The sequence below is a fragment of the Anomaloglossus baeobatrachus genome, chromosome 4 (genome assembly GCF_048569485.1).
Source record: "Anomaloglossus baeobatrachus isolate aAnoBae1 chromosome 4, aAnoBae1.hap1, whole genome shotgun sequence".
Taxonomy (NCBI): domain Eukaryota; kingdom Metazoa; phylum Chordata; class Amphibia; order Anura; family Aromobatidae; genus Anomaloglossus; species Anomaloglossus baeobatrachus.
Genome location: NC_134356.1, coordinates 294871473 through 294895172, shown reverse-complemented (window position 1 = coordinate 294895172; position 23700 = coordinate 294871473). Strand labels below are relative to the sequence as shown.

At 42.5% G+C, this 23700-nt stretch overlaps 1 protein-coding gene across 4 annotated transcripts in view; it reads left to right on the top strand.

The window, feature by feature from the left end:
* Positions 1–23700, top strand: part of OSBPL8 (oxysterol binding protein like 8) — a 351787-nt gene that overhangs the window by 96874 nt on the left and 231213 nt on the right. For 3 of the 4 annotated variants that reach the window (XM_075344912.1, XM_075344911.1, XM_075344913.1), the window contains exon 3: positions 2582–2686. In XM_075344912.1, coding sequence (XP_075201027.1) covers positions 2645–2686 — 42 coding nt within the window. In that variant the 5' untranslated portion in view covers positions 2582–2644. Of the gene's footprint in view, positions 1–2581; positions 2687–3878; positions 3913–23700 lie in introns of those variants that run through there. The other variant, XM_075344915.1, reaches the window with a different exon arrangement.

Sequence of the window (23700 nt, the reverse complement as noted above, 5' to 3'; positions counted from 1 at the left end):
TCCTGAATGTATTGCTCAGTCAGCTGGATTGATAAGCTTCATTATGGCGTCACTAGATATCTAACTATAATAAAAAAATCTTTACTACTTTTTGCCCTATTGTTGTTTTATTCTTATTATTGCTTTTATTTAGGAAGGCTGCATAATGTTTGCTTACAGAGTATGAAATAGGCAGCTATGTAACTATATGTAACCTATCCTTAGACACAAGCACATAATTCTACCTAGCGTAATACCTGTAAATCTGCATTGGTTGCTACATGTTTCCTACCTTCAGGGGAGTTTCTAATTGTGACCACCATTTTAAAACTTAATACGAGTAGCTTGTCGTGAATAAAACTAGCAAGAGACCCTGTCCTGGAGCACAATCCTTCATAATATATTAGATTTATATGTATTTGAATAAATTAATGACATAAGCAGATCTTTTGTGTATTGTTACTGCTTTTGCAGAATCATTTTTAGGCCTAAGACACACTGCATGAAAATCAGACCGAGATGAATGCGATAAAACATCGCATTGCACTATGACCAATATTAGCCTATGTGCCAGCTCCCATGAGCGATTATTTTCTCAACCCCAATCGGACCGAGAAAATAATTGCAGCATGCTGCGATTGTAATGCGAGTCTCTTTCTTTCACACCCATTCAACTCTATGGGGCGAGAGAAAGATCGCACTGCACTCGCAGTACACCGGTGTACTGCGAGTGCAGGGCAAGAATGGCAATAGCCGGCAACTGAGGAGAGGGAGATAAATACCTCCTTCCCCTCCTCAGCGCCGGCCCACCCCACACAGCTGAGGTCCAATTGCATGATCAGACCTCAGTCGCAGTGACACTTGCATGACACTCTGCTCCCACTGTGCTGCCAGCGGGAGCCGAGTGTCATGCGAGGATCGCATTAGTCCCCCGTGTGGCCCCGGCCTTACAGCCAAAGTGACCAATATTCTGTAGGCTGATTGTGCTTCCAAAACTGTTTTGAATCATCAAGGCTTGCTAACTACAAGACTTCTGACAATGTCCTGTGGTATGCAGCACCAGGATGTTAGCAGCAGGTCCTAAATGTTCTGAAGGCCTTCATTGATTGGACCAGTTTTGATATTTGTAAGAAAATTCCCCAGATGCTTAATTGTATTGATATGTAGGAAATATAGTAGGTGTTTAGCGGAAAGTGTTCGAACACCTTTCCATCATAGCCAGCATTATCTTATACACCAGTTTGATGGAAACAGGCTTGTCTTCACTTTGCACTTCCATCAGTGAGCCTCTATGTACATGGCCTTGTTGTTGCTCATCTAGCTCTTCTTTGGACCATTGTGAACATCTCACCAGACCCTATGTCTCGGGGATACACTGACCCAGTCATGTAGTCTTCACAATTCAACCATTTTTATCATTTTTCCTACTATCAAAGCATAAGCTGAGTTTTCACTTTCTGCCTACTATATGCCGTTGTAACTAGAGATGAGTGGACCCTTGGAAGTTTGGTTCGGCAGGGGCAGCCATCCTGTTGAAAAAGTTTGGTTTGGGATCCGGACTTGTCCTGAATGCCAATAGAAGTCACTGATTGGGTAGTTCATGTGTCAGTCCACGTACAGCAAGCTATAAACAGATCACTTCTGGGGACAGGTGGGTGGGGTTTTTCCTTTTTTTTTTTTTTAATGTTTGGTGCACATTACATCCTTTCATGCTGTTTTTACCCATAGTACAAGCCAATCATACACTACAAGTGGCTCACACTGGGCTGAGCACCAAGCGTACTGAGCACAGTGATGGTCACACAAGTGGTCAGCCGCCCAATCTCCAAACTCGAACACTGCTTTTTTGCTAAAGTTTGTGTTAGATACAAACACTGAACCTCGGGTTCGCACATTTCTAGTTGTAACATAATCAGTTATTTAATCTGGAAGTTTTAATGTTGTGATTGATCATATATTGTCATTCGTTGGCATATAAAGCCCAGGCTTACCACTCATTACAAATAAGCTTGCCACATCTTTAGTTGCCCCCAGAAAAGTCAGTTTTTCATGGCAGCGTCCACTGTTGTTTTAGTACCAGTCAGTTACTGCTGCCATATGAAACGTGTTGCTCCTTCTATAAATGTCCGATGTCGCTTTTTATAGCCGGCACAGTTAGTGCTATGTATGTGCCATCTCGCTCTACTGAAAAGGTCCATTGTCAGCTGTGTTTGGTAGAGCTGCACTTATCTCCAACCATTGTGATTGTAACCTGGAACCAATAGATCCTGTGTATCAAGCATAGGTTTCTTTTCCCGTGCTGTGAAAGCAATATTTATTGCAACTGCTCAGAGAGGATTGCCTCCCAAATCACTCCGTGTTTGAGGAAGGGATTTCATAGCAGCAGATGTTCTATTAGAGAGCTGACGAGAGCTCAGTCGCTCTTTCATCCCGTAGCAGGGACTGAATGTTTGCTTTTCTGATTGTTTTTTTTTTTCTTTCCCTCCATTTGCTTAACGAAGTGAACAGTTTCGACGAAATGTCATCTAGTTTGGCACAGAAGCGGACACTTATTGCTGTCTTGGCCTGCCTCTGGCGCTGACATGCTATCTTATTGTTACAGGATACCCAAGGCCTTGGAATGTTAGAACTCTAACTGGCTGCAGATTAGGAGACAGCCATCAACATGGAGACTGCCGGCTCAGAAGTGGAACCTGAGAAAACTTCGGTGAGTTAATTTGAAGTCTGAATTTCAACTGGTTATTGATCAAGCTAATATGTCTCTGTCTGGAGATTTCTATGCATGTAAGGGAAAACAAGGCCTGAGCTTGGCACGGCTTTTCTCCTGTAATTTCGGAATTTATACCTAATATGAAAAGTGTTCACATGATTCTCTATTAATGCATCTGCCGATTGATTTTACAGTGAACCATGAGAATGCCATCCAATCTGCAAGCGTTGTGTTATAGAGCGGTGGAGCAGAGCAGATCGATTCTATAGCTTTGTGAGAAAACATCCAGTATAACCGGCCGGTGTAGTAATCATTTAGACCTGTGCTCTTTCTGGGATTTTTGGTCCAGTGGGCGGTCCTATCACTGACTGACAGCTTTCCTTGTAGAACATGGAGAGATAACTGTCAGTCACTGATAGGACCAAAAAACCCAGAAAGAGCAGAGGACTAAATGATGAAAGCACAGGATATCTGGATCTTTTCTCACAAAGCTATATATCAATCTACTCCGCTCCCCCAGCTCTATAACATAATTCAGCCCGATCTGCAGGCACTATCATGGTGATGGGTATAACCTCCATATTGGTTATGAGTGATCAGATTATGCATTCAAAAACTAGGAAACTGAGTTTTTCTGATTTTTCAGTATTGAGGGTAGTTTTTCTTTTCTTTTTCTTGTGCTAGTATTTGTATTTTATTACTGCAATTACTACTAATGAACATGGCACAAATAAAGCCGTATAAAGTAAGCCTCGTCTGAGCTGCCATAACCTTCAGCAAATGTAATAGAATGTGAAAGATTTTGGGCATCTTCTACCTCTCCTGGGTATATTTATGCCCCTTTAATAAATCTGCCCCATAGATCCTGGCTCTGTTTAATTTGGTAAGCTACATGTTCCAGCATGGTAAATGTGAGTGCAAGAAAACCTTATTTAATGTTCCCTACAATAGGTCATGTCTTTGCAGAGTTCATGACTGTGAAACTGGGTCAGTAAGTTGGCACGAGTCGGTGACTGGCACACCAGAGCATTGGTATCTTTAGCTAGTGATCTGGACTATCGGTTTATAAATTTATAATGTTGGGATGTATTACACTTGGAATCCTTGTTATCAAATGATGCAAGTGGGGTATAAATAGCCAGGGACGGAACAACCATATTGTGGGTCGTCTGTATTCATTACCAGAACATGTCCTGCTGTATTGATGCAAGTAAACAACTAAGGTAAGCCTTTCGTTAGATCGCTCAATTGTACTGCTAATTAAGTTCCCTTTTTTCCACTTCCGAATCTTCTCAATTAATTATGCTTTGTATACCATTGCTAAGAAGGCAGCAATTAATAGAATTGCTTTTAGCGTTTGTCCTAGGTTTTAGGAATGTGAGGAAGGGCTAAGAATCTGTTCTCTAACCTTTAAATGCAGTCCTCCCTACCCTACAGCCACATGCTCGTATTTGAGCATTTTCATTTTTTATTCTTTCTTCTCATTTTAGATCTGTTGATGTACTATAATACTTATAAGTTTTTGTTCTGTGAATTTTCTGGAAATGTCAAATTATGGGAAAGTTGTCAATTACTGCACACTCTGGTTTCAGTTTATGGAACGGCAATGATATTCTTTTATTGGTTATGTAGGAATTTTTATTTAACATTTTAATAGATCTTTGTTCCTTGTTTGACCAGTTGAAAACAAACCTGTCATGTTGGAACTGGTATTTGATCCGCAGGTAGGATGTTATAGAGCAGGAGGAGCTGATCAGATTGCTATATGTATTATTGAGTTTTCATTTTTAACTTGTGATTTATAAATTGGAATCCCTGTGTATAATTATATCCATGAGTCTAGTAAGTGTTCCTACTAGTGATAGTCTTCTGTGTATGACTGTGCATGCAGAGATAGCTGTCAATCACCAGTAGGCCCGCCATCTGGACTCATGCATACAAAAACCTGCAATTTCAATGAGTAAAACACAAGATATACTGAATCTTTTCCCACAGTATGATTCTCCTTTTCTATATCATGTCCACAAATTGCACTGCATGTACAATGTTCTAATCGGCGTGAGTAAAAAAATCGCAGTATGCGGCAATTGACTGCATGTATTGGACAAGCCTCTCCAATGTAATTTTGTAGATGCGAGATAAAAACCGACGGAACTCGGACCATCCATATGCCATCCGATTTTCATCCAGGGTTCACAGCCAGATCCCTTCTTGCAAAAAAAAAAAGTTATACAGATAGATGTTGGATAGATTAGATTAGAATAAATAGATATCATCATACAGATATATAACTTGACAACGTCCCTACATATTATAAACTTACATCCTTCAGTCTTTCATGTGGCACTAAAGGGTGTTTAACCTAATTAAAAATAATTGAAAAAAATGATGTGGCGTTCCCCCTATTTTTGATAACCAACAAAAACAAAGCTGGGACAATCCATGATTATTGAGCCCTTTCCAGGCTAAAAATACCAGCCCGCAGCCTCCCCAGAAGTGGCGCATCATATAAGATGCACCAGGTCTGGGGCTTCTCATCGGCTCTTCTGATTGCCCTGGTACTGTGACAATGGAGATAAGGGTTTGTGGGGTTGTCAGCTGTGTAGTGTCAACTGGCATCAATCCCTGGTGTTAGTATTGAAGAGATGTCTATTAGAGACCCCAATTACTAACCCAGTAATTCAAAAGAAAAAAACCCACACAAAAATAGTTTTAGTTTAAAAAACATTTCCCGACTTTTTCCCTAGTTCACCAAATTATTCCAATAAAAAAAAATCCATGTAGGTCCGACGTAATACAAGGAATCCGACTTAGTTCAAGAAATACAACACAGTCCAGAAATGGAAACCTGAACAACATAAAAAGAGAGAAAAACAAGAGACTGTCCCTCCTTCACCAATTTATTAGAAAGCAAAGTTCCCAGGGCTGATGTAGTCTAGCGCTTCCCACGATGTTCCTCGATTCAGTAGATCAAAGGCGCTTCAGAATGAGGCTCCATAAGCTTTAAGCAGCAGCCACTCCCAGCTCACTCTGCGCTCCACGACACTTGGCGGCTGTGAAGAGTGGTGATGTTACTTAAGTTACCGCTGATCAGACAATTCGGGTCTCACGCTGCTTTCTGTGTGACCCGGTGACAGCGGTGATATTACCAACATTAATCACATCATCACAGCTCGCCAAAGCCGCTGGGTTTTGCGGAGTGCAACTTGACTAAGAGTTATTGCTGCTCAAAACCTATGGAGCCTCATTGTGAGGCTCCATAGCTTTTGATCTACGTAAGTGAGAAACATCGTGGGAAGCGCTGGAGTACATTGGGCTTGGGAACTTTACTTTCTAATAAATTGGTGAACGAGGGACAGTGTCTTAGATTTTATGTCTTCCAGGTTTCCCTTTCTGGACTATGTCACATTCTGTGTACTACGTTGGATTCCCTGGACTAAGTCAGAATAGCATGGCTTTTTTTTTTTAAACAAATTGTTCAATCAGGGAAATAGTCGAGGAATGTTTTTTATAGTACAATCTTTTTGTCTGTGTTTTTTTTACTTTGATCTTACCGTGTTACTAATGGGGGTGTTTGACAGACATCTCTCCATTACTAACACCAGGGCTTGATGCCAGCTGACACCACACAGCTGACATCAACCCCAACTACCATTACCCCGATTGCCACTGCACTAGGGCAGTTGGGAAGAACAGAGGCGAAGCTCCAGAATTGGCGAATCGTATGTGATACGCCACTTCTGGGACAACTGCGGGCTGATATTTATAGGCTGGGAAGAGCCCAATAACCATGGACCTTCCCAGCCTGAAAATATCAGCTGCCAGGTCTGCTTTACCATGGGTTGTTATCAAATATGTGGGGGACACCCTCGTCATTTTTTTAATTACTTTATTAGGTTAAACCAGGCTAGACACCCATGAAAGCCCCTAAAGGGTGGGCGTTTATAATCTGTAAGGGGGTTGGCACATTATTTATTTGCGGGATATTTATCTAGTCTCTCAATTCTTTTAGATTTGATTGCTGTATTATAGACAACCAGCAAGAATTTATATAGAGTAGTCTGTTATGTAAAAGATGATGTTAAGAACACATGTCATACAGATGCTACGGAAGAAACTATCGCACACTCGCATGACAAAAAAACGTATCCAGACAGATTCCACTTGTCCAGCTTTTTAGGAGCGAAATGGGACCAAATTGTTTTACGCAAATGTGAGTGAGCCCTAAAAGGAACTAAAAAAACCTCCACTTATTCTGCAATTCAATGTTCAAGCGACTTGTTTCCTAATGCTGCCAGTTGATTACATGGCTCATTTTTATCTCACAATTGAAAACATTGGGGCATGACAACTTGCCTGCTTTATTATGGACCACTTATAAGAGTTGCATAACAGTGTTTGGTATTTTGTGGAGGGGGATTTACTTTAGGAAGTTTAAACTCCTCCTCCTCCTAAAAATGTATGTATAAGGTATTTCTAGAACCAGTCTCCTTTCTGTAAATGCATTCCCAAAAGAATATGTCAGCACAAAATAACTGTTTAAAACGAAATACCGCACCTTGTAGGAGACCTACCCTAAATAAAATCTTATTGTTGGTGCCCATATCCATCACTGCATTTGCCAGAAGTGACTCTTTATTAGGCAGAGCGGACACAGACTTTAAAAGTCCGGATCCGCGTGGTTTCAAAGATGCCCGGGTGCGAGACCCGGGGCCTGGATTCCAGGTGTTTGAACTCGAGAAATAAAGGAAAAAAAAAAAAGGAAAAATAAAGAAAATAAGAATGAAGCAAGCGCTTCATACTCACCAAGGCTCCGCGTCATGGCGGCACACTGCTTCCGGGTCACACATTCACTTCCCGTGCCACCATCACATACACACGACTTTCCCCACCCACCGGCCGTCCTGTCTTCTGTGCTTGGTTGCAGTCAGACGCGCCCCCAGCCTGTGTAACACTGTCTGACTGCAATAACTGACAGACACTCTACGCAGGTCAGTACCGAGGTATAAAAATAAAGCAATTGGTGCTCGGTCCCCTGGTATTCTGATAAAGCCCATGGATACAGCCCCCAGTTTTTTGGCTGTGTGTCAAAAGAGGAATTACATGCAGCTTTTTTTTTTTTTATTTAAGTAAATAAAAAAAACAAAACAAAACGATGTGCTGACCCCCCCCTCCCTCCACAAATTTGATTCCCAACCATGGCCAGCTGGAGGTTGGTATTCTCAGGCTGGAGAGACCCAGCCTAAAAATATAAGCCTCCAGCCGCCCGGAATTGTCGCATCCATTAAATGCAACAAGCCCGGTGCTATACCGGCTTGACCCAGATGCCCTGATGCGGTGACAATCGGGGTAATGAGGGGATAATAACAGCACAAAGCTGCTACTAAACCCCAGATTAATGATGGCATAGGCGTCTGAGACATTGGCATCACTAATCTGTCAGTGACAGTAAATAAATACAAACCCTGAAAAAATCCTTTATTTGGAATAAGGCAAAAAACACCCTCTTTCACCACTTTATTAACCTCAACACAATCCTCCCAGGTCCGATGTAATCCACACGAGATCCCACGATGATTCAGCTCTGCTACATCTGAATCTCTGAGAATAGTAACTATACCTTTTATTATACCCCCACGTAGCTTCAGAGATTCAGAAGATAGCAAAAACAGAAGGGAGGGGTTTCACAAATGGATAACCCTAATAATTTAAACCAAACCTAAAACTTAACCTTTAATAGGTGTACATTAATAAGTGATGAAAGGATCACTGAATAAAAATGTGAAATAAAAAATAAACACATATGCTACTTGGCCACTAAGCTCAATTGAACCAATGCAGTATGTGAGGCACAACAAACATCCCATACATACTATACCATTATCTCCTTATGGTTGGACAGAGCCCCAAATTTTTTCTCACATAAAGGAACCGCCTTTTGGAGAAATAATTGGGTTTCATGAAATGAGACAAAGTTATAGATCCGCAAATCTTTTTATAATAGCTAGGATCCCACTCTTCACAATAAATGGGTCCTGTCAAATAAAAAGGAATGGTCTTACCATAATAAACTGGGCACAAGAATATATGGGGAGGCTTCCTCTTGGTTATCACAATTTGATTAATAAATACCAAACTTAGCCTTTTTGTATATTTCTTAACCAATATGCATCACTTATTAGTGTACACCTATTAAAGGTTAAGTTTTAGGCTTGGTTTAAATTATTAGGGTTATCCATTTGTGAAACCCCCCCCTGTTTTTGCTATCTTCTGTATGTCTGAATCTCACAGCGAGCACCATAGAACAAGACTGCTTGCTGTGAGCTCCAGAGAATGAATGAGCCGCGATGAGGGGTGAGATCACTCAGGTTCTTTGCGGTCACAGCTGGACATTCCCTCTGTCCTCCACCCGTAACAGCAGGTAACCTGACCTCAGGTGGCCTCAGTAAAGTCAGTGACCTCACCTCAGGTGAGACCTGCATTTCCTGACAGAAAACTGTGGGGGTTTTTTTACCAGGAGATGTAGCTGAAAATTTTACACCATATTCCTGCACCCAATCTACATCTCCTGGCAAAAATGCGTGATTTTTTTATGCATTTTTTTTTTCCCCCTGTGTTTCTTGACGCATTTTTTTGTGCGGGTTTTTAGTTGTCTGCACCAGACTTCAGCACCAAAATTTAGTTCTGAAATCTGGTGCAGACGATTTCAGCACCAAATGTTCACTAACTGGCAGAAAACCGCGACAAAAAAACATGGCAAAAAGATGTAAAAAAAATGGTTTTTTTTTGCCATGACGTGTAGATTCGGTGCAGGAATATGGTGTAAAAATTTCATCACCAAATTTGCATCCCTTGGCCCGAAAATAAAAGAAAAAAAAAATCTGAGGCCAAAATCACAACAAAAAGCCGCGGGATAAAACAAAACGTGGCAAAAAACACTTTTTTTTTGCCAAATTTCAGCACCAAATCATTTCTTGGAAAAAAAAAACAGCCTGCAGTTTTCTGCTAGGAGATGAAAGTTTGTGAACTCAGTGACGTCTACCTGAGGATAGGCTACCTGCAGTTACAGGTGATGGACCGTGGGAACCTCCAGCTGTGACCATAAATGACCTGAGTGACATCACCCCTCATTGCGCAGCTCATTCATTCTCTGGAGCGCACAGCGAGCGGTTGTGCTAGATGGCCGCTTCCTGTGATATTCAGATGTAGCAGTGCTAAATCGTCGTGGGACGTCGTGTGGATTACGTTCGACCTGCCAGGGGTGTGTTAGGGTTATTGGTGAGAGAGGGTGGGGTTTTTGTATTTTATTCCAAATAAAGGATTTTTTCTGTGTCTGTTTTATTTACTTTCATTTATAGATTAGTGATGCCGATGTCTCATAGACGCCTGTGCCATCACTAATCTGGGGCTTAGTAGCAGCTGTGCGCTGTTATTAACCCCTCATTTCCCAGATTGTCACCACACCAGGGCATTCGGGAAGAGTTGGTAAAGCGCAATGCGGCAATTCTAAGGCTGATATTTTTAGGCTGGACCTCCCCAGTATGAGAAATCAGCCGCAGCTGTTAGCTTTATCATGGCTGGGTGTGAAAATTGGGGGTGTGACTCGTGCAAGTGTGACTCTGACCTTGTTTGCACGAGTCTCGCATTGCATCACCTGGCAGCCGCACACTTCCCGGACACGAGCGTGCAGCTGCATAGAACTACATGCAGATGTACGCTCCTCTCAGGAGAGTGTGCGACTGCCGGGTGATGCGATGCCAGACTCTCGCAAGTGTGTGACTATGGCCTCACGGTGTGCTTGCACAAGTCTCGCATTGTATCACCTGGCAGCCGCACAATCTCCGGACACTAGCGTGCAGCTGCATAGAAATACTTGCAGATGCATGCTGTGCCGAGTGATGCGATTCCAGACTTGCACAAGTGTGTGACTCCAGCCTTATTTTGATACACAGCCATGATAAAGCCTGACAGCTGGGGGCTGCAGCCGTGTGCTTTCTGTGCTGGTACCAGAATACAGGAGACCCTGTGCCGATTGTTTTATTTATTCATTTATTTTTATATCACCTGCAGACAGTTGCACTGCTTTCTCCACCCACTGGCTGTCTTGGCGCCTGTGATTGAAGCAGTCAGCTGACACTCAGGAGGGGGCGCGTCTAACTGCAACCAATTACACGGGCCGGGGAAACCAGTGAATATTCAATGAGGGTTTATTGTCGGCTCCGGAAGGGAAAGCGTGACCCGGAAGGAGTGTGCCGCCATGACTGAGGTTCAGTGAGTACATCGTGTGCGCTCCTACCCCCTATCCCTTCTACCAACATTTTTATTCTCTGGATTCTGGTTCCCATAGACTTATATGGGTAACAGATTCCGAACCGAATCTGGGTTTTTTAAAAAATTCAGCAGGGACCCGCTGGTCCCAGTTTTGAGTTCAATCAGCTCTCCTCTTTATTCAAGTTGCTAACAAGGTGTTGTGTGCATCCTGGGTGCAGACGAACAGTTCAGTGCACCTTCCCAACCTACTTATTGATTGAAAGCACTGACTTTACAGGAGAGCGAATACAGAGGTAAATGGATAATAATTAGGTGGGAACGAAAGGCCCCTACTGGTAACCCAGCCATTCACTAACTGGTGCTATACAGGGGCCTAAAAGATAATTGTTAGAGGGATTAATATAAATAACTGGTGCTTAGAATTAACATTTTATTTCATATACTTGAGAAGCATAATTGTGAATTGTTCAAAACAATTAGTAAAGTGTAAAGTAAAGTGAATTCAAAACATTGTCCTATGTGCTCTTTTGTATTACACACTTTTTGTCATCATGATTCCTTCTGCAATGTATGTGTGTATTTATAATGTGTGTGTATGTACCATTTTTTTCGGCCTATAAGACGCTCCTTAACATAAGACGCACCCTAGGTTTTGACAGCAGAAAATAAGAAAAACATTATTCCAATTAAAACGTTCCTAGTGGTATAAAGTAGAGGAGTCAATAGCACGAATTTGAATGCATTAGAGTAGAATAGAGAGGTAATGTATCGTTAGTGTCTCTTTTGCAGTGTGTATTATATGCACACAGCCTTGCTTCATGCAAACTACGTGCACATATAGACACAGAGCTCTGTTAGATGAAAACTACATGCAGATTGACACAGCCCTGTTATATTGAAGCTACGTGCACGTACATGTACACACATACAGCTGTGCTACATGCAAACTACATGCATATAGAGACACACACACAGCTCTGCTATGTGCACATATGCCCACACTTTACATTACCAAATCTTGCAGTTACACTTCTATACACACATTACCATAGCTTGCAGTCTCACCCTCGCGTGCACTATACATTACCACGTGTTGCACTTCTTGACCGGGACATGAACAGAGGCTGCAGAAACTGAGCAGTTGAAGGACATAGCTATCTTTAGGACCTTTCAGGTCATCTGGCCTGAAAGGTCCTGGAATTAAATGTTGACATGGTTCTTCAGCTGCTCATGACTTGCAGCCTCTGTTCAGATCTCATTTCTTCCTCTACTCTACACACGTACACACACATGCATGTACACACACACACACACACACACACGCACGTACACACACGCACGTACACACACGTGTATATACATACACACACGTATATACATACACACGTGCACGCACGTACACACACGCACGTGCACGCACGTGCACGCACGCACGCACACACGCACGTACACACACGCACGTACACACACGTGTATATACATACACACACGCGCACGTACACGCACGTACACACATACATGCACGTACACACGCACGTACACGCACACACACGTACACACACGCACGTACACACACACGCACGTACACACACACGCACGTACACACACACGCACACACGCAAGTGCACACGCACGTACACACACACGCACGTACACACACGCACGTACACACACACGCGCACGTACGTACACACGCACGTACGCACGCACGTACACATGCACGCACGTACACACGCAAGTACACACACACGCACGTACACGCACGTACACACACACGCACGTACACACGCAAGTACACACACACACGCACGTACACACGCAAGTGCACACGCACGTACACACACACACGCGCACACGCACGTAGACACACACACACACGTACACACGCACGAACACACACGCACGTACACACACGTGTATATACATACACACACGTATATACATACACACGTGCACGTACACACACACACACGTGCACACGCACGTACAAGCACGCACGTGCACACGCACGTACAAGCACGCACGCACACACGCACGTACACACACGCACGTACACACACGTGTATACATACACACACGTGCACGTACACGCACGCACGTACACACATACATGCACGTACACACGCACGTACGCACGCACGCACACACGCGCACACACACGTACACACACACACGCACGTACACACACACACGCACGTACACACACACGCACGTACGCACACGCACGTACACACACACGCACGTACACACACACACACGCACGTACGTACACACACACGCACGTACGTACACACACACACGTACGTACGCACGTACACACGCACGCACGTACACACGCACGTACACTCACGTACACACACACGCACGTACACGCACGTACACACACACGTACACACACGCACGTACACGCACGTACACACACACGTACACACACGCACGTACACACACACACGCACGTACACACACGCACGTACACACGCAAGTGCACACGCACGTACACACACACGCACGTACACACGCAAGTACACACACACGCATGTACACACACACGCACGTACACACGCAAGTACACACACACACGCACGTACACACACACACACACGTACACACACGCACGTACACGCACGTACACACACACACATGCACGTACACACACACACATGCACGCACGTACACACACACACACACACACACACACACACACGCACACGTACACACACACGCACGTACACACGTGTATGTGTATATATATGCACACACACTTTTTATCAGAAGTTTTTTCTAAGTTGGAAAATACAGTATATAATATATTTATAGGTCTCAGTTTGCCCTATATCACGAAGTGACACCACATGATTAATTCTTTACACACGAACATTATTTTTCCTTCCGACATGTTTCTCTACAAAGCAGTGTTTTAAAGAGAGTTGAACATAGCCATTTTATTTTATGTATTTATGGTAATTTTTTTTAGAATTGAGCAAACTGTTGCACTGGTAATAAACCATAAAAAAAAAAATCCCCGGTTATATAATGTGTATGGAAACCACTCACAGACTACACAGGCAGAATTTTTACATTTTACTTTCTATATAATGAGATTGACAAGCCGTAGTACTAGAATATAATGATGTCTAATACCATGAGCACATAAAGTACTTCTCTATCTGAACTTCTCTGTAATGACACCACTTAGAGTGGCTATGGAGAGAAGAGCTGGAGGCAGATAAGTTTCTTCACTATTTCTTATAGTCATTCCATGAAGAATCAGGAAGTGTAATTATCATTTTATGCAGTGTATAAACCTTTGAACTGCGATGTCTGTAGGAGCCAATTTATCAGCTCTGCACCTGAGACCAAATGAAGCAGCTCTGGCTGGCCCACACAGGCAAGTGAAAGCTGAACTTGGTCTAAGGCTGGAATCACACTTGCGAGAGACTCACGCGAGTCTCTCATCGCAGCACCCGACATGGCCTGCAGTTCTCCGGACAGGAGCATCTCAGCTGCATAGAAATACATGCAGCTGACCCGCTCCTGTCAGGAGAGTATGTGGCCATGCCGGGTGATGCGATGTGAGACTCACGCGAGTCTCTCACAAGTGTGACTCCAGCCTAAAGCATCAACTAGCAGATCTACTCCCTGTAAGGACATGTTCAGAGGTTCCAGAAGAGCTGCAGATTTATGGTATGGTTTCTGCAATTACACTCTGCTATAGTGTACCTTACTAAATATGTGGACTAGGTGCCCCATCATTGCATAGCTGTGCATCGTGCTCATTCTTTGTGGATAATCACTCACTGCCGAGTTTACCCTAACAAAGTTTAGAATCAATTTTGCAGCAGAGCTGGCATGAAGCACAAGCTAAAGGGAACCGATCATCAGGTAGATAAGGGCACCTGTGTGTGGGCTTTTTGCAGAACAAATAATCATAATGCAGCAAGTTGTGTGTTTGACAAAGCTACTTTAGAGATAGAACACCCCTTTGTATAAATGGTATATCTGCCTCTTGGCTATTTATATATTAATGTGTTAGACATAAAAAAATAAGTAATAGTAATTATTAAAAGTGTCACCAATATTCTAAGTAAATATATTTCTAAAGGTGCTTTTGACATGAATTTCTCAACAGATGTTGGTAACAACCCACCCAGTCCACACAGGCAAAGAAATTATACCATAGATGTCCATAAGTTATGTGTAATATTGAGAAATTACACAGGGAAAAAAGTATTGAACACGCTTACTGAAATTTTAATACTTTGTACAAAAGCCTTTGCTTTTGAATACAAATTCAAGATGTCTCCTGTATGGAGAAACTAGACTCCTGCATTGCTCAGGTGTGATTTAAGTCCATTCTTCCACACAAACACTCTTCAAATCCTGAAGGTTCCGTGGACTCCTTCTATAAACTCTGAGCTTCTAGCTCCTTCCGAAAATTGGATTCAGGTCAGGTGATTGGCTGGCCATTCCAGCAGCTTTATTTTCTTTCTTCAAAACCAATTCACTTGGCTGTGAGTTTGGGATAATTGTCTTGCTGAAATGTCCACCCTTGTTTCATCTTCATCATCCTGTTAGCTGGTAACAGATTTTTATTAAATATGTCTTCATACATTTGTCCTTTCATCCTTCCTTCAACTGAAGTTTGCCAGTGCTGTATGCTGAAAGACTTCTTCCCACATCCAAACGTCACTGTTAGTATGGTGTTTTTCATGTGATATGCAGAACCTTTTATTCTTCATATTGCAGGGAGCACCTGATCGTGGCTGGTTTATGGTGAAATTATGTTCTTTCTACTTCTGAATATGTTCCCCAACAGTGCTCACTTCAGTAGTTTAGAAATTCTTCTGTAACCATTGCCTTCAGTATCTTTTGCAACAATAAGGTTGCGAAGGTCTTGGGATAGCTCACTGGTTTTACTCATCATGAGAGGTTTCTTGTGTTGTACCTTGGTAATAAAACATCTTTTTATAGGCCGTGAGTTGAACCAGCTGATATTATTTTTCACTAAGTTCCAGGATTGCTTTCTAACTACTGATGTCATGACTTTCCATGCCTTTTTGCACTTTTCTTCCCTGTACAATTTCTCATGATTACACATTACTTAACTTATGGACATCTATGGTTTGATTTTTTTTTCTTTGCTTGTGTGGATTGGATAGGTTGTTACTGTCATCTTGTGAGAACTTCATGTCAATGGCACCTGTAAAAGTAAATTGACTTAGAAAATTGGTGACATGTTCAATACTTATTTCACTCACTTTATGTATATGTACAGTACAGACCAAAAGTTTGGACGCACCTTCTCATTCAAAGATTTTTCTTTATTTTCATGACTCTGAAAATTGTAGATCCACATTGAATGCATCAAAACTATGAATTAATGTGGAATGAAATACTTAACAAAAAAATGTGCAACAATTGAAAATGTTATATTTTAGGTTCTTCAAAGTAGCCACCTTTTCCTTTGATTACTGCTTTGCACACTCTTGGCATGCTCTTGATGAGTTTCAAGAGGTAGTCACCAGAAATGGTTCTCACTTCACAGGTGTGCCCTGTCAGGTTTAATAAGTGGGATTTCTTGCCTTCTAAATGCGGTAGGGACCATCAGTTGTGTTGTGCAGAAGTCTGGTGGATACACAGCTGATAGTGCTACTGAATAGACTGTTAGAATATGTATTATGGCAAGAAAAAAGCAGCCAAGTAAAGATAAACGAGTGGCCATCATTACCTTAAGAAATGAATGTCAGTCAGTCTGAAAAATTGGGAAAACTTTAAAAGTGTCCCCAAGTGCAGTGGCATAAACCATCAAACGCTACAAAAAAACTGGCTCACATGAGGATCGCCCCAGGAAAGGAAGACCAAGAGTCACCTTTGCTGCGGAGGACAAGTTTATCCGAGTCACCAGCCTCAGAAATTGCAGATTACCAGCAGCTCAGATTAGAGACCAGGTCAGTGCCACACAGAGTTCTAGCAGCAGACACATCTCTAGAACAACTGCTAAGAGGAGACTTTGTGCAGCAGGCCTTCATGGTAAAATAGCTGCTAGGAAACCACTGCTAAGGATAGGCAACAAGCAGAAGAGACTTGTTTGGGCTAAAGAACACAAGCAGTGGACATTAGACCAGTGGAAATCTGTGCTTTGGCCTGATGAGTCCAAATCTGAGATCTTTGGATCCAACCACCGTGTCTTTGTGCAATGCAAAAAAGGTGAACGGATGGACTCTACATGTCTGGTTCCCACCGTGAAGCATGGAGGAGGCGGTGTGATGGTGTGGGGGTGCTTTGCTGGTGACACTGTTGGGGATTTATTCAAAATTGAAGGCATACTGAACCAGCATGCTTACCACATCATCTTGCAGCGGCATGCTATTCTATCCGGTTTGCGTTTAGATGGACCATCATTTATTTTTCAACAGGAGAATGACCCCAAACACACCTCCAAGCTGTGTAAGGGCTATTTGACTAAGAAGGAGAGTGCTGGGGTGCTATGCTAGATGACCTGGCCTCCACAGTCACCAGACTTGAACCCAATCGAGATGGTTTGGGGTGAGCTGGACCGCAGAGTGAAGGCAAAAGGGCCAACAAATGCTAAGCATCTCTGGGAACTCCTTCAAGACTGTTGGAAGACCATTTCCGGTGACTACCTCTTGAAAGCTCATCAAGAGAATGCCAAGAGTGTGCAAAGCAGTAATCAAAGCAAAAGGTGGCTACTTTGAAGAACCTAGAATATAAGACATTATCAGTTTCACCGTCAAGTATTTAATTCCACATGTGTTAATTCATAGTTTTGATGCCTTCAATGTGACTCTACAATTTTCAGAGTCCTGAAAATAAAGAAAACTCTTTGAATGAGAAGGTGTGTCCAAACTTTTGGTTTGTACTGTAAATCCATTAAAACTGAACTGAGGGAGAACCTGAGCAATCTGACAACCCAGTGTTTGCTTCTTGTGGAGTCAAGATTGTAGCGCATCTACATTTCTATTTAAAGAGATGTGCAAAACGGAATGATTTCATCTTGCATGACTGCCGGCAGTTTGCTGCCTCAATATTTTCCAGTTTACTGCTGTCAATATGTGACAACATTGTCTTGTTTTCAGCGTGAATTACCCTTTATCTCGCTTACATGCAGGAAGTCACTCATTGCTTTCACATTTCTATTGTATATAGAGAGAAATGATATTTTAAAGATTACCCTACTTGATTTTTCCCCAACTCAGTGCTTGGAACAATGACATTTCCTAGGAATAGTGACTGTCCACAATTTAGAAGAATGCCATCTAGATATGATGCACTATATGGCAAAAAGTACATGGAAGCCTTCACATAACGTGCCACAGATTTGTCACAAATTCTGCGACTGTCCCATGTGATTGAGGCTTGTAGAAATCTATGTGCTTCCTGCAAAAGGAGCGTTTAATATATACGGAATTTACGGTATTTCTTTATGAATTCTGCCGCATTGAACAGATATTTTCTTGTATAATACAGGTGTATTTAGTTCAAATAAGTGCAATCCAATGCAAAGTAATCTTTATAGACCACTAGTGATGATATTATGGGTTACGCTGAAGATTTCATGAAATTAAGGCCAGGTTCACACAACTGTGTACAGAATCATCAGAGGTTTATCCAGAAAATTCAGATTATTTTGCCTCATTTGTTATCCGTGCAGCCCGTATGCAATTCGTTTTTTACCGCAGCTAATAATGTACAAAACTATATACAGGTATCCGTAAAATGCAGGCGCTATATTTTGGCTCCTTGTAGCATCCAGGTTTTTTTTTGTTTTTTTTTTGCACTCTTATTGACTTGAATAGGCAAGTTTGAATCTGATTTACATAAGAAACTAGTGCATGCTGTGCATTTTTTTTTTCACATTATAAATTTAGTCCATGAAAAAAAAAAAAATGTCTATGCTGCCCCATGCACATGAAATACATAATATAGAGTAGGACCCTATCAATCTATTGAGATTTGCCATGAAGTTGGCAGGGGTGGCTCAAAGAATTGATCAATTATTTGCTAAAAAAATCTCATTTTTTTTATTCTAGTACAGTTGGAATAAATCTGTGAATTTACACCTTTTTATATGATGCATGCCATCTTCAGATCGTGCTGGCTCCTTTTTCTATGCTGCCCCATTGAATAACCTTGGTCCGAGTGTAGTCCATATTTTTTTTTTAAATACATAGCAGTTTGACTGAATATACCGTAGTGTTTTCAAGTGTGCAATCTAAAGCCTGCTTTACACGTGTCAATTTCACATACGATATCGTATGCGATTTGACACGCCCCCATCGTATGTGCGACACGTTCAATTTGTTGACCGTGTTGCACAAACGATTATTTGCTGTCACACGTACTTACCCGTCCATACGACCTCGATGTGGGCGGCGAACATCCACTTCTTGGAGTGGGAGGGACGTTCGGCGTCACAGCCGGCCAATAGAAGTGGAGGGGCGTAGATGAGCGGGACGTAAACATCCCGCCCACCTCCTTCCTTCCGCATTGCCGGCGGGAGCCGCAGGACGCAGGTAAGATCTGTTCATCGTTCCTGGGATGTCACACACTGCGATGTGTGCTGCCTCGGGAACATTGAACAACCTCACGTTCAATTTTTAGGAATTGAACGACGTGCGTGCGATGAACGTTTTAATGTTCAATCGCAATCGCACGTTGCTGTCACATGTTACAATATAACTTACGCAAAAAACTAAATAGTTTTCAAAGCCAGCTTACCCGTACACTCCTGTGTGTGGATTCCAGTATCAATCCAGAAGATAGTCCGCACGGAAAACCAGAGCAGGAGCCAGCCACGGGAAATCCAAATGAAAAAACTTTATAACTCCAGCGGACAAATTTGAGGATGCAGATAAAGGCCATGTAGAAGGCGCTTGTACGCCGAAACGCGTAGTCCAAGCAGGCTACCACTGGAAGTTTTTCAAAATAAAGATTTGCAAATGCAAAATTTTTTTAATATATATCTGCATCCTCAAATTTGTCCTCTGGAGTTATAAAGTTTTTTCAATATAACTTACGATGCCGGATGTGCGTCACTTACGACGTGACCCCGCCGACACATCGTAAGATATATTGTAGCGTGTAAAGCGGGCTTAATTATGACTTGGAAGAGGCTAGGTATAAGAACATCTCGGCCACTAAGTGTTAGACTATGCAAACATACAGAGCAGGACCGCTAACTGCGGAAGGACCATCTGTAACTACGCCCCTTCATACTGACTGACAGCCGGCTTCAGCTCATCCGTAGAGAGCCGACTGTCGACTCAATGCTGGAGCATGGGGCTTTTTTTGATCGCTTTGTGTAACGTGAGGACTTTCTATAGATAATTCCTTCTTTTATGCCCATACATGTGTGTATATTTTTGTATTGGTATGTACTAGTTTGATTAGATTTGGGTATATATTTCCACATTTCATTATTCTTAATGGTTAATGCTTCAGACAGAATTAATACCCTCTCATTGTAGGCTTGAACTATAGTGCCATTTCTCCATCCACAGTAGCACTCTTTACTCTCAATTTTTTATCTCACGTTCCTTGTGATGGCTTTTTGTGTACAATGATGTATATATATATAATTTGTTTGATTGGACTTGGTTTCTACAATTATTTGTCATTATTCTTATCTGTTAACCCTTTCCCTCAATGCAGGCTTGATAATCAGAGCTATGTTGTCATGGCTTCAATCTGACATCCTTTTTTCATTGCAATGTAGTCGCTGTTCACATATTGCTTTTTTTCTTTTTTCTTACAATTTATCATGTTTTTCCAGTTTTGATAACCCATGGACTAGGGTTTACCTCATGTTAGTCTACATGTTTTTTTGTTTTTATCATTGATTTTAATTGAATCTAATAAATGGCAATTGTTTTGTGGAACCTTGGGATGAGTGCTGGATACGTCTCTCCATTCTTTGGACCAGCTGTCTGCTCCATGCCATGCACCAGCTCGCTCATCAGACCCTGGATTTTGTTTGCATTCAAGGGTGAGCTGAAATTGCCATTTTTTATGCTTCAACTCCACTGAATACTGTTTGGATGAATTATGACCCAGTTTCAAACATGACTTTTTTTTATATAACATCACTTCCACAGAAGCTACCCAAAATCTTGTGACTGTCCGCCCCAGAAGAGTGGAAGCTGTGCAGTTGGCCTACTCCATAGTAATGCTCATAGCTGGTGCATAGGATATCCAACGAGCTCTCTTAGATACTTTTTGCTAAATTCTGTATTTCTTGAAATTCACTTCACCACACTTAAACCATTTGTTAGACTTTGGCTGGGTGGGGTTACACTGTGACTTTTTCCACAACACAGGTCATGTGCCCAAAGATTGCTGATACAGCACAGCATGATGTTAATGAATGGGGTTGCTTTGCCACTATCAAGAAGGTACCGCAACAATAAAATTGCAAAAAACCAATTAGTTGTGCGTTTTTGTGACTTGCTTGCTGCTGTTCCTTGCAAGTTGCAATACAACCCAATGCACTTACATTATGCTGCAATGTAGCAGCGACTTGATCTTTAGTCATGTTACCTGTGTCCTGGCCAATGTCCCAGCCTATCCCCAGCCTTATATAGTGTAGATATGAATAGCATTCATAGTTTTCATTGACACTGGAAACACTTGTCGGGCTTGTCAGACAGGTATGTCCACCTCACAATACCAGACTTGCTGGCGATCAGATGATTACTAAGTCTAGAGGCAGAAAACCCTGACAAATTGCTCACACAGCGTATGTAAGCTGCTAGAGGTATAATGTCACTGTATGGGAAAATGTGACACTACATGGCACCAATACTAATAGAATGTCTGGAAAAAGTAGTCATACCTAGTGAACTTTCCCACATTTTTTCATGTTATACCCACAAATTTAAGTGTATTTTACTTGGATTTTGTGATATACCAACACAGAAAAGCAAACAGGGGCGTAGCGATCTTGGTCGCAGAGATCGCGAGCAGCCCTGGTAGTGTTAGGGGCACAGCGCCCGCCCTCCAGAGAAGCAGCTGACTCCTCTCAGTGAGAGAGGAGCTGCGCTATTCAGTGGTCTACCGCCAAAGGCGGCAGACCACGCAGCCACTATGGGGCCCATGAGTCAGTGACCAGGTGCCAGCAGCGGCACTGGGCCTCTTTCGCCCATCATCGCACAAAGCATTGATGAGAAAGGGAGCCGAGCGCTCCACTCCATCCTTCATCATTCTCCCCACTCTGCCTGCGCTCGATGTCTCAGTGCAGCGGAGCGCGGTGATATCACTACTGGTCGCTGCTATGCTGAGACATGCAGAGCGCATGATACTGTGACCAGAGCAGCAGGGGAACGAGGAGAGGTGAGTACTTGTTTGTTTGTTTTTATTAATCAGTGAGTACACATGATGCCCACAGGCCTATGGGGGTGCATTAAACGGTATGGGCGCTGCATAATATAATATGAAGGATTATGGGGGATACCTTATACATGGACTATGGGGGTGCATTATAATACATGGAGGACTATGGGTTACTGTGTAATATATGAAGGACTATGGGGTGCATTATAATATATGGAGGGCTATGGTGTGAATTATTGTGTATAGCACTGGTATTTTAAAATTTAACCTTTATTAAATTCTCTATTAAAATTATAATAGGACCAATCAGGTGATACCACAAGGTAAAAAAACACAAAGTACAGATTGGATGTATACAATATATCAACAGGAGTTATATCCAATTCCCTCACGGTCCTCCCGGTTCAGATATATACATCCAAATGATTAAAGTGACATTGTGCAAAAACCGTAGTCCTCCCAAAGTTGCACTCTTGCCCTTAGATTAACACTCTTTTTAAAGTGGCTACGTGCAAACACAAAGATTATCCACAGATGACAGAAAACACTGGGGTATAATCAGGGAGGAAAACCAATGGTTTTAGTGAAACTGGTGCTCAAAAAGTGCAAAATAGTGCAATCATTGGTGGTAGTGGGACTTATGCTCACCGTCTATTCCACTATTCACCAATGAAACCATATGTTACCTTACTATATGCGGGGGGGGGCCACTCACTAACGCACCACACAGTACCCCTAAGGTAACAAACTCAACGTCCTCCTTCCCGACGCGTTTCCTCAAAAGCGATTCATCAGGGGATAGGGAGGTTGTATTGTCAGAGGCATGTTGAGCTAAGAAATGAAAAACCAAGTGATGGCTTGGAGGTGTGAGACTTATAAAGTGCCTTGTGCACTTTAGGCACTGCCTTGTCCACTGCATCAATCATACCACACCTGTGAGTCAGGTGAGCTTTAGATAACATGACGTCTGTGTTAAACCTTAATTGTAGAGGGTGGAGCTAGCTCTATAGTGCTTGCATAATGCTCACATCCACATAACAAAAGAGTGGGGGCGTTTCACCCGGTCATGTGACCAAAACAAAACAATCCCTCCGTCATAAATTATCCATAATCATGTGAGCGAATAATATTCTGCGGGCGTATATATAAATAGAGAGCGGAATCAACGCTAAGTCACCCAGACAGAACATATCCTCATATAGTAGGCAGGTAGGAGTGAAGACCCCGTGATCACGTGACCAAAACATGGACGCATGTTATCGCCACACCCCCAACCTGTTACTCATCACAATGCGGCCAATTACCGGTTACTAACGCATGACGTACAGGGAGGAGGGGGGCGTCTCCATCGGTCATGTGTCAATGCGTCGTCACGTGACCCTATATGCCAC